The 12,143-nt window shown below is 35.8% G+C and overlaps 1 protein-coding gene across 21 annotated transcripts in view; it reads right to left on the reverse strand.

Annotated features, from left to right (window-relative positions):
* The window catches only part of Baz2b (bromodomain adjacent to zinc finger domain 2B), a 361,835-nt gene that overhangs the window by 14,529 nt on the left and 335,163 nt on the right, over positions 1-12,143 (reverse strand). For all 21 annotated transcript variants that reach the window (XM_058584941.1, XM_046462280.2, XM_046462283.2 and 18 more), the window contains 4 exons: positions 5,830-6,476; positions 5,160-5,433; positions 4,837-4,992; positions 4,351-4,511 (listed from right to left, as the gene is read on the reverse strand). In XM_058584941.1, coding sequence (XP_058440924.1) covers positions 4,351-4,511; positions 4,837-4,992; positions 5,160-5,433; positions 5,830-6,476 — 1,238 coding nt within the window. The remainder of the gene's footprint in view (positions 1-4,350; positions 4,512-4,836; positions 4,993-5,159; positions 5,434-5,829; positions 6,477-12,143) is intronic.

The raw sequence follows: 12,143 nt of genomic DNA on the forward strand, positions 1-12,143 counted from the left end.
GGAAATGTCTCAGTGGTCTGTGAACTTTGCTTTCTGTTTTCCTACTATCCCCTACTCTTCTATGCAGGTCCTTATACTCACCATTTTCCTTTAGTTGCAGGGGCTTTGCATAAACCTTTGTCATTATAGCTTTACCCTGTTTTTTTTTTTTTTCAACTGGTTTTTAATGTACTCATCCGCAGCTTTCAAAAATTTGCTTTAACATGAAAATCCCGTGAGGGGAATTCTTCCCTGACATCCTTCTGGAAGTAAGACCCCATTACATGCTCACATAGGACCATATGATGCTCCTTAGTCTCCTCAGGTCAATTTTATAGTAGCATTACTAATCTTAGTTTTGATCTTCTGAATCAAAATCTCAAAGATTCCCCACTTTTTAACAAAGTCTCAGATCTTTTTTTTTTTTTTAAATATTTTTAGTTGTAGATGGACACAATACATTTATTTTTATGTGGTGCTGAGGATTGAACCCAGTGCCTCAGATGTGCTAGACAAGTGCTCTACCACTGAGCTGAAACCCTAGCCCCAAAGTCTCGAATCTTATCAGGGCATTGAAGTACCTCAATCTACCTTTTTTTTTTTTTCCCCATTCACACATCCTGTGCTGCAGTCAAATTTCATGATTCCTTGCTTCACAAACATGATACATTTCCTGATGCTGGTGCTCTCTCATGCTGGTTCCATTTCTTAGTACATATTCTCCAGTCTCTGACAAAACCTTAACTCAATTTCTACATGAAATCTTCCCTGAACTCTTCCATATCTCCATCAGAAGTCTTTATTTTTTAAATTCAGGTATTACTCTGTACTTCTCTATGATTAGAAGTTAATAATAGATTCTGCAATATGTATACATATCTTACCTTCCTCTTAAATACAAGCTTTCTGAGGGTAAGAAACCCTCAGAAGTTAGGTAATGTTAACCCTAACCACATTTTATTCAGTTTTGTGTTGTCTTCTGTCTGATATGAAATTGATATTTAACAAATGCATATTAAATGAAAAACATAAAAAAACTTTTAAATTAAATCTCTTTAGAGATAATTATTTTATCCTATATATTAGGATTAAGCCTCTCCCTTTTTCTCAATAGGATATTTATATTCAGAAAAGGATGGAGCCCAGGTGTGTCTCAGTGGTACAGTGCTCACCAAGGATGGAATTATGTATGATACACATGAGTGCATTAGGTATAGTTCATGTCCAATGAACTTCCTTCCCACATTCTGAAAGAGATATGAAATTATTAAATAGAGAACACCATGCAAACATAGTATATCTTGATGTCTGCAAGGCAACTGACAAAAAAAAAAAAAAAAGACTAGCATTAGAAAAGCCTAGATGGTTGAAAACTATATCCAAAAAATTTGGTAATTAACAGACCTTGTCATTTCAGAAAAGGTCCTTAGTGCCACTTCCTAAAGGTTCTACATTTGATTTCTCTTGTTTATGAATAACTTAGTTGGTTCCTATAGACCTTCAGGTAATGTGAAAGTATGCAGGAATTTTATTTATTTATTTATTTGTTCTTTTGTTATCAATGACAGTAGAATGTATTTTAACATAGCATACATACATGGAGTATAACTTCCCATTCTGTGGTTGTACATGATGTGGAGTTATGTATCCATATATGAACACAGTAAAGTTATGTCGGATTCATTCTACTGTCTTTCCCATTCCTATTCCTCCTTCCTTCTTCCCCATCCACCTACCCCAATCCTGTGAACCTCCACTCCTCCCTCCACCCCCAACCCATCTATTGTGAGACACATAAGCAGAAATTTTAATACTGTTAATGAATAAAAATATTCATATGCTAAAAAGTATACTCAAATGAAATTAATAAAAATATAATCATGATAAATTCAAATGGCAGCTTTGAAGTTTAAGCAACTAATCACAAAAATATCACATGTGACAGAAGTCACTGAAAAGTATTCTGAAAGAGGCTCAGAGGTTTTTGTTACAGTGCCTATTAAGTAAAGTATGATGTGGAGGCTAAAAGGGTGGTACAAATTCAGATTGCATTAATAGAAGTATAATGCCAGCTGAAGGAGAATAAAATTCCCATGCATGCATTTAGACATCTCTGCATACATTTATGAATACAATATTTTAAGTGGATATTGATACTGGTGCCATTCAAAAGAGAATCATGAACCTGGAAACTATTCCATAGGACTAATGACTGAAGGAATTAATTAGCTTATAAAAGAAATGACTTAAAAGAGACTAAAGGGTGGTCTTTAGAGAAATGGAATTAGACATTTTCTATACTCAACACAGATCTAGGACTAGGACTCACAGATATTTCTACAATATAAAATATTAAATTATTAAAAATATTTGTAGAAATGAATGCACCTAAGTAGACCAAGGCCACTTGCTTAACCACCTGTGCCATTGCAATGACTAGTTCCCCAGGCTAAACATATAACTATTTTTTTTTTTTTGCAAAGCGGGTGGGGGGTTACTGGGGATTAAACTCAGGGGCACTCGGCACTCAACCACTAAGCCACATCCCCAGCCCGATTTTGTATTTTATTTAGAGATAGGGTCTCACTGAGTTGCTTAGCGCCTCACTTTTGCTGAGGCTGGCTTTGAGCTCACAATCGTCCTGTCACAGCCTCCTGAGCTGCTGCGATTTCAGGCATGTGTCATCAAACCTGGCTTTATGTAACTAATTTTTAAGAAAAAAATATGAAATCCTCTACAGATGTTAAAACAATGTTTTGTGGTTAACTTCATCACTTTCTTCATCACTTGTATTCTTAGACTTTTTAAGACTACTATAATTACAATTCAACTCTTAGAATAATACAAAATAATTCAGAAGTCCTTATTGTTAGGATGTTAAGACATCTTACTTAAACAGCAAATCCCACTTAAGAACATTTAAGCAGCCAGCAATGTGAAGAAGTCCATGCACCAAAATCTGAGAATGTCATTAGGAAAATGTTTTAGGACTACCCTCTGACCAAACATAATTTTAAAAAGTTTAATGATATGCTTTCCCAACTGATGGTCAATTAGAATTGGCAAATTAGATGGAAAAAAAGCTGAAGGAAAATAGGAAACATTTTAACTAGCAAGTAGTAACTGACCACAAGAGAGAACAAAAACAGAGAAGCAGATATGATAGCTTAGAAAGTAAGGTCCTGTACACCACATTTAGTTTAATGGCAAAACCTTTTCACCTTTCCTTAGGTAATCATTATCTAATAATTGGTCTTCATACTAATGATCCTGTCACTGAGATAATTTAAATTACACTAATTATTCTCAATTTAAGAAGGCAGTAAAATGTATAGCCTAAGAGATCCAACAAACATGTTAAAAATTATGGCACTAAATGGAATAATTTTCATTTCTGCAGAAAATTAACTTCGAGGAAGAGTTCATTTGTTAAAGATGCCAGATGAATGAGGCATTTTTATATTGTGTTATAGTATCAGGAGGAGGAGACATATATATAGTTTGCTAGCATGATAATTTAAGGAAATGATAAATTTAGCTTCCCAACATTGATAACTATGTTTGTGGCAAGAAAGGGATATTTTTTTTTTTACCTCTTGAAAACTATATTTTTTGAAGGTCCTTAAAACTAATTATGAAACAAAATTTTAATTATTATGATAGTATTAGGCCACAAATTTCTCAATCTGAATAAAATATGAAATTAAGTCAAATTAGAGAGACTAAATTTTGTGAAACTGCAGATGTGTCTGCTTTTCATGTTTATTCATTATCCATTTACTTGTACAGATAACAACACCTTATTATCAATTCAAGTAACCTTTACATCCCTGTTTGCAAGACCAAAAATTCTTGCACAAAAGTAAAGCTTTCTTTCTGCCTAATCACTTCTGATCATGGCCTATGACATGGTAATACCAATTTTAAACTACATAGAGTAAAAGGCTGACATATAAGACATTTGTATCCTGATCCTATATGAAATACTACAGTAGGAATTTGATGAGATTTATTTTAGAACACTACATTTATCATGGGGAAAACGATGAATTTTGCTTGAGGTAAAGAACTCCATACCACAAATAATACCTGAATACCATTAAGGGGGTTGACAAGATCTAGTAAAAAGCATGTAGGCTCTGGATTGAATCCACATTTAGCCACTTACTTATATGACTGTTGGCAGGTTACTTACTCTGAGCCTGGTTCCTTACCTGTAAGATGGGTAAAATTAACTCAGGACTATTTTAAGAATTAAATGAGATAAAGTGAAAACATTTAGTACAGTAACTGGCATATATTAGGCATAAAATAAATATTAGTTACCTTCCATTAGCCTAAAAACCAGATTTTATTCCAAGTGAATTTTACCTTCACTTGCAAACTTGCTGATGCAACTCTCCTTTCTAGATCTTCTACCTGTTGAAGGATACTCAAGTCCATTTCCATTGCTTGTTCTTCTACTGACCAGTTTTCCACAATATCTCGTGTTACCTGGCTTTCTTCATTTTCATTTAATTCAATAATAGCAACTACATTTGAAAAGAAATTCATTTTAAAATCCACTTTATTTTCCTCTCCTCAGTGATCAGAAAGTGAATAAAATCATGTACATCTAACTTAACAATCATAAGCAGGCAGTTTACTCTAAAAAAGGAGAAACACTTTTTCTAAGAGACAATATTGTTCAGGTGCTAAAAATTATAAAAAATACTTATTTAAGAAATTTAAATAGTTACTGTTGAGCAACATTGAAAAAACTAGCAATAATAGAATTAAGACGTATCAAAATGTTTTAGGATAAAAGAATTAACTGTCATAACTATACAAGAAAGCAGAAGTCTTTTAGGCACATACCATCCTTGTTCTTGATACATGCTTGAGTAATATAATCCAAGTGTTTCTGAATTTGTTTTTGTAATGCCTTTTCTCTGATTCCTCTGAGATGTAGCACCTTGAGCAAAGTTTTCAGGTCCTCCGGGTCAATAATCCTCCACCAACCAAACTGCATTTCTAAGTCAAAATATGTAGATCTTTTACAAATATTTTGAATAGGAAATAATGGCACAAAACAAATCTAAAGATTTATTAACTACATATAAACTCACAAGAGATTCAGTTATAAGAGTCCAAAATAATAAAATACAATAAGTGGCTATAAGCCATCTTAATGTACCTACCTTCTGGAATAGGTTTTGGACTAGGAAAATCTACTGGTTTTGCTACTTCAACAGCTGCAGGTTGAGTTGATGAGACCTTTTCATTCTGAGGTACTGGAGATTCACTTTTACTTGAAGCAACATTGGAAGTCAAGAATGAATTACCATTTCCTTCAGATAATCCCAACCCTGATCCCAGAGTAGGTAAAGGTGATGTAAATGGAATATTGGAAGTAAGCACACCAGTGGACCACCCACAAAACTGAAGTCCCATCATAGACACTCCACTTTTCATCTGTAAAAACAAAACATTTTAAAGTAGATTAAGAACTTACGGAAAATGTCTAGAATCTGAAATTATTTTTCAATTCTGAAAAAAAAATACTTTCATTTATCACAGGTGGAAGAAAACTAAATACATTAGAAACAGCAAGATTAAATTCCATGTTCTTATTTTGCTTTTAGATACACCGTAACAGTAAGTTAAAAAGTAATTAAAGTGGACTTAAACACAGGTTAGAAACTGGTAGTTCTAATAAAGCTTGGAACAGAAATTCTGATTTGCTTCAGTTTTCAGGCTGTGACAGACTATATGACAGACTACTCAACTGATTCCCCTTAAGTGAAATCTTTATGGGGTCAAAGATTAAAGAAAGCAATATCACAATGAGTTTCAGTTAGTGGTACTAACCTGAAGAGGTGATACAGCAAATGGATTTAGGCCAACAGGATTCTGAGAAGATGATCCAAGAAGAGGAGCTGGGGCAGGTGAAGGTGACTTGGATGGTGGCTGAGACTGAGGAGTCACTAAAGAAGTTGACGTATCGGCATGGGTAAGTGAAGTATCATCACAAGGCGTTCTTGGCAAAAGGCTAAACCATTGTCTATTCTTTTCAGTCAGTGTTTTTAACAATTGGTCATTGGGGAGAGGACTATAGAATTTCCCTGGACCACCTGAACCAGTGTTAAACAGATTAGAGTCTGTCTTCTCCATGTTGCTTTGTGATGCTGTTGATGGAATGCTGCTCACTGAATGTTTTCCACTATTTTGATAAGACAGTGTGCACCCATTTGCACTAACATTTGGTTTGGAGGTCACAATGTCTGACTCAGGAGGCATCTTAGCTACTTCCAAAAGCTTGCTTAATTTGGAAAAGGAGCCAGGTTTCTGAAGAAACAGATTTGTGTTATCTTTTTCTTTAAGATCTTCCTTTTGCTCATAGTGATCTGTATTTGAACAATTTAAAGTATCCCCAGAAGTCTCAAACATTTCTTCTTTGATTTGGATACTTTCTGCCTTTTTAAGTTTTTCTTTTTCTTTTGCAATTTCTTCTAGTCCTACAAAAACAAAATGTGTTATGAAAATCAGTTATTCCAAGTCAAACCTGTGGTAAGCCATTCTTATAGACCGTGGCCACCATTAGAAGATGGCGCCGGCTTCCACTGTGGCCTGTGATAAACAACTCCTTTTATGGAGAATTGGCGCGCAATCCCTTCCCACCCTATGAGAAAGGTCCATGTGGCAGCTTAAGATTGGTATGCGGGAGGCTTTATTAGGCTGTGCTTGGGCGCTCGGAGGGGGGTCACTAGAAGATGATACATGAAACAAGGCCTGAATAAACTGCTGAAAGAAGAATCCTGTGTAGTGTTTTCCCTTGCCGGCGAGGGGTCGAGACACAAACCAATATTGTAATTAAATTTTATTATTTATGAAATTATATGCATAAATATTTAAATAACCTTTTCTAGATGACCTAATAATACTCTCCAGATTCTCATTTTATAGGTTATTTTTCCATTATTGGAAAATTAATAAAAGCCCTATTTCACAGAAACAATCATGAGTGACAGTTTAGTATAAAACTTCTAGAAATTCTCTGTCCTTAAGCCTATATAGCTAAAAAGAGGGCATCTTGTCAAAGAATAGTCTAATCTACCTGTTTTACTGAATAATACTCTATAAACACCTTGCTGTGTCAATATAAATTTTAATAGCTACAGAATATTCAATGGGTTACATCATAATTTAAATAGCCAATCTTCTACTGATAGACATTAATAGGTCTCAATTTTTCACCATTATTAGCAATTCTGTTATGATGAATGATCTTGTATCTGCATTTCTGTTTTTCTTTTCTTTTCTGATTTATTTCCTTGGGATAAATATGTAGGGGAAAAACTCATTGAGTGTTAAGATACATACTTTTCAGAGTTTTAAACATATATTGTCAAAATGCCCTCTACACTGTCTGGATCAAAATATACTCATACCAGATGAGAACATCTGTCTGCCTACCCTCAATGAAACTGGATGCTGTCAATATTTCTTGTCTTTGCCAATATCTAGGAGGTGAAAATCTCAGTCACATTATTTCTGATCACTAGTAAGGCTGAATATTTTTTCATAGGTTTACTGACATTATTTCTGCTTTGTGAACTTCTGGTTTATGTTTTTTTCCATCACATAAAAATAATTTATAGGAATTCCTTTAAAAATATAAATCCAGCCAGGCATAGTGGTGCATGCCTATAATCCCAGCAACTCCAGAGGCTGAGGCAGGAGAATTCCAAGTTTGAGGCCAGTTTCAGTATCTTAGTGAGGCCCTAAGCAATTTAGTGAGATCCTGTCTCAAAATAAAAAAATTTAAAAAGGGCTGGGGATGTGGCTCAGTTATTAAGCGTCCCTCCCTGTTCAATCCCTGGTAGCTAAATAAATAAATAAAAGTAAAATCCACTACTTTATTCAATATGTTTAAAAGTTCTCACATTCTCTCTTGAAATTAGTTTTTAACTGAAATTAAATCCTATACATTACACTTATATTTCTGACAAATATAAACTAACAGGACTAGATTTACTCTTATGAAAAATTCACAAGCAGAAAAAAACATGAAACAACAGTTTGCAAGAAATGGATATCACATAACAAAGCTGAAAAAATCAGTAAGCCCTATAATTGCCCCAGAACATTGCCTTGGGATAGGTTCCACATGCAACACAGAGAGGGAGAATCCAGAAGGAGTCTGGCAGACTGACTAAGGGGAGTCTTGGGAGGAAAGGGGAGTCTATTCTGGAAAGAAGAGAGCTGTCTATTCTGCAAAGAGAGAACTCTGGAGATCTGCAGAAGGATCTCTTGAGTATTCAGATGAGGAAGATCAGTACACATGTAAGGAACCCACTAGAGGTCAGGGGAAAAAAAACATATGAAAGGTTTATAGGTGACAGTGCGAAGTGTACACACAGGCTGGTAATACTGCTGTTCCTACAACCAGAATGGTAAGCCTCAAGATTCATAGGCATTAGTTACTCAGAAGGATCCTGCTTCAGTGGCAGGGGATAATTATCCTAGACTTGAGTAATGTTCTAGTTTAGCCTAACAAATTTTAAATACAAGATATGAAAGGATCAATCTTTTTCCAAGTAACTTAACTGTTGCTCAGTTTAAGAAGCTCAAGAGTATTTATAGGAATTTAAAAACATCCAACACCCCAAACAAGATAAAATCCATAATGTCTGGTGTCCATTAGAAATGTCATGGCTTTCTAGAAAGGTAGCAAACAGGGGTGGAAGAATTTTTCCTTAGAGGCAGAGATTAATTCACTTGGCAGAGTTAGAATGATCTTAGTAGCTATGCCTGAAGATGGCAAAAACATGATAAACTAAAGACGCTGATTAGTGGTTTGAAATTTGGTTCTATCCCACTTCTTAATCAGCTTAAAGACTTTCATGAGTCCTGAGGAGGAGGGTGAACTAAAAAGGGTAACAGATGCCCTGTTAGGAGGGAATACAGGGGAAACTCCACTGACTCTTTGTTATAATATATGAGGCAACTTATCACTTTAGATATGAAGCCAGTTGCTGTGAAGCCTGGCACAGAGGAGCCCGAGTATGATCAACAGCAGGAGGAAATTCATCAGCTTTTAGAGCAAGACCCTGTTAAACAATGAGCAGTCTGGGTTGACTAATAGTACTGGGGCATATGTTGCCACTCTGTTTCTGGTCTGGATGCATGGTAACAATGATAATCCATATCCCACTGGGGTGATTTCCCTGAGTCTCTTGGAATGTAATCTGAACTAGATCTACAGAGGATGTAGCTATCCTGAGACAACTAGCTGTGTTAGTATGATTATAAGACAACCCAGGTTCTGAGAGGACCAGACTAGATAACATGATGTTAGCACAGAGAATGTTGAATAACTGATTCAGAGCAGGTCTTTCTAAGTGGACAATGACTTTGATTTTATTTCTTCACCTGGGAGATACTGTTAGAAATGAAATAGTTCGGAGCTGGGGTTGTAGCTCAGTGGTTGAGTGCTTGTGTAGCACATGTGAGGCACTGGGTTCAGTCCTCACCACCAATAAAAATAAATAAATATAGGTATTGTATCCATCTACAACTAAACAACAACAACAACAAAATAAATGAAATAGTTCTTTTAGATCATTCATGTTTTGTCATAGGGCAGGAAATGGAAAGAGAGAGCTTAATTAGTGGCACAGGTTTTTACTCCAAATGAAAGAAGGAACTAAGAAGAGGATAGATTGACTAGAGTTCTTGTGATGTCTTCTTCACATCAATAAATGTTGTATTGCTCATAAACAGAAAGAATGACAAGACAGAAATTGTGGGGGTTGCCTAATTTTAGAATGTGGGAATGTGGTTCTATCCCAAAACTTGAAAGGCCCATTGAGACTATGAAAAAGAGACATATGTGGGCTGGGGATGTGGCTCAAGTGGTAGTGCGCTCGCCTGGCATGCGTGCTGCCCAGGTTCGATCCTCAGCACCACATACAAACAAAGATGTTGTGTCCGCCGAAAACTAAAAATAAATAAATAAATAAATATTAAAAAAATTTCTCTCTCTCTCTCTTTAAAAAGAAAGAGACATATGAGACAGATTATCAAATAGTTTATAGGCTCTAGCAATTGCTAGGAGAGATGGAATCATTAGATGATTAGATATAGAAGGTCCACAGGAGGATTATTAAGCTTCATTCCCACAAACCCTGTAAGGATGCAAAGAATAGAGCCAAAGAAAGTATGTTGTATCATCTGGATTCTTAATATGGGATCAGAGACAGGAATACTCATGGTCATTAGCTCTACTTCATGATTTGATTTAACTCTTTATGCCAAGCTTATTTGTTTCTAAATCTGAGTTCTTCTAAATGGAGTAAGGACGGGGCTGAGTTCCTGGTTTCCCCTCTAAGAGGTCATTAAACATACACCTCAGATCATCATGCTGGAAAGGAGAAGAGCCTCAGAAATTTATGAGACTGCTAGAAATGCAGGACTAAGTATCTATTATTCTGAAAAACAATAGATCCTTATTGAAAGAGCTCTGGAAAACTGGTTCCTCTACTGGAATTTGGGTTCAGTATTACTTAGGGTTGAAAGACTGAATCATAATCACTGTAAAAGCTTCTGGACTTATTTTTTTTTTTTGGTGCAGTATTAGGAATTGAACCCAGGGATGTGTTACCACTGAGCCACATCCCCAACATTTTATTTTTATTTTGAGACAGGGTCTCACTAAATTGCTTAGGCTGGTCACAGACTTGTGATCCTCCTGCATCAACCTCCTGAGTTTCTGGGATTACAGGTATATGTCACTGTACTCAGCTGCTTATGGACTTTTTTGTGTGAACTCTAGTTATTCCTTTATCAGACTACATTAACTGGCAAGAAAATACTGGTTATTTAAATCCCAAACAAGTAGGTCCATATATCAGCTGAACATATTTACTGTGACCTCTGCTGGTAACTTCTATAACCATTGGCCATGTATATTAACAAAACCCACCATATTTATAAGGCCTGACAACACTGTATGACAATGTTTCACCCCTACTGGAGAAAGAGACTGCATTTCTTATATAAGAATAGATTCAAGCAGGGGTAATCAGCAGCTTTATTTCAAACCTGAACAACCCTGTTTGGCTGTTTCACACTAGAAATGTAAGTATGTGTATAAGTCTCCACCAAAGAGACTCTGAAAGCATTTGTTAGTTTGTGGATATTTCACTTCCTCAAGCTGATGAATGATATATACCTTTTTTGGATGTGAAATTGCTGTGCCTCTTGCATGTGCAGACAATATACATACCATTAAGATGGAGACATTTCAGGATAGTATTCTGAAAGATGGCTCCACCAACTCCTTCAACAATGACTGGTCTGGGATTCCTCCGCCTTTTAAACTTTGAACAACTGCTTATACCTCATATAGGTCCTTCAATCTTGGTGAAGTTCTTTAGACTCAAAAGTCAATGAGCAGAAATGGAGGATTATACCTCAAAGTTTCTTTCCTCTTTTGTACTTGTCATGATTCCAATAGATGCTAAAAGGTTGTTGTGGCTTTCATATTACAAATGAATGAATGAATATACATTTGGATTCTCTCCTGCTTTCCTGATGGCACTTGCTAGCCATACCCACAAGAAGGGGAATTTTTACATTCTTACTCCAAAGAGCTCTAAATCTTTGTTGTATGCTTATTTTAAAAGTGGGAGATTTTTCCTGTAGTCCTTATATCCATAGAGCACCTCGAATCTGGAGGACACTTTTGGTGAAAATATGACAACTCCTGGTTTCATGTTAAAGTTTCTGTTCCAGAGGAAAAGGACAGACCATATGAACACTGCAGAAGATACTAATGGACTTGGGCATAAACTTGCCTGACCAAAGAAGGTGAAAGGGTGGTTGGAATGTAAGTAACTCACTTCACCTTTCTTACAGACATTAACAAACTCTGCACTCACTCAATGACATAATACAAAGCTACGACAATACTGAATTTGTCATCCTCAACCTATTTGCCTGCAGAGTACCTTCCAGATATCTACTCCAAGGTACACCACAGAAATTACTGTTATCTGGTCCTCATTTGCCTGGCCTTCTATAATTCTGTTCTTATTAATTACATTATATAAAACTCTCTTTACCTTCTCAAGTGAAAAGAAACACTCTTATCTAGACTTCCAGTGTACCCAACATCAGGG

The sequence above is a fragment of the Marmota monax genome, unplaced genomic scaffold (genome assembly GCF_021218885.2).
Source record: "Marmota monax isolate L192 unplaced genomic scaffold, Marmota_monax_Labrador192_F-V1.1 WCK01_AAM20220418_F8-fsc00129, whole genome shotgun sequence".
NCBI classification, from domain to species: Eukaryota; Metazoa; Chordata; class Mammalia; order Rodentia; family Sciuridae; genus Marmota; species Marmota monax.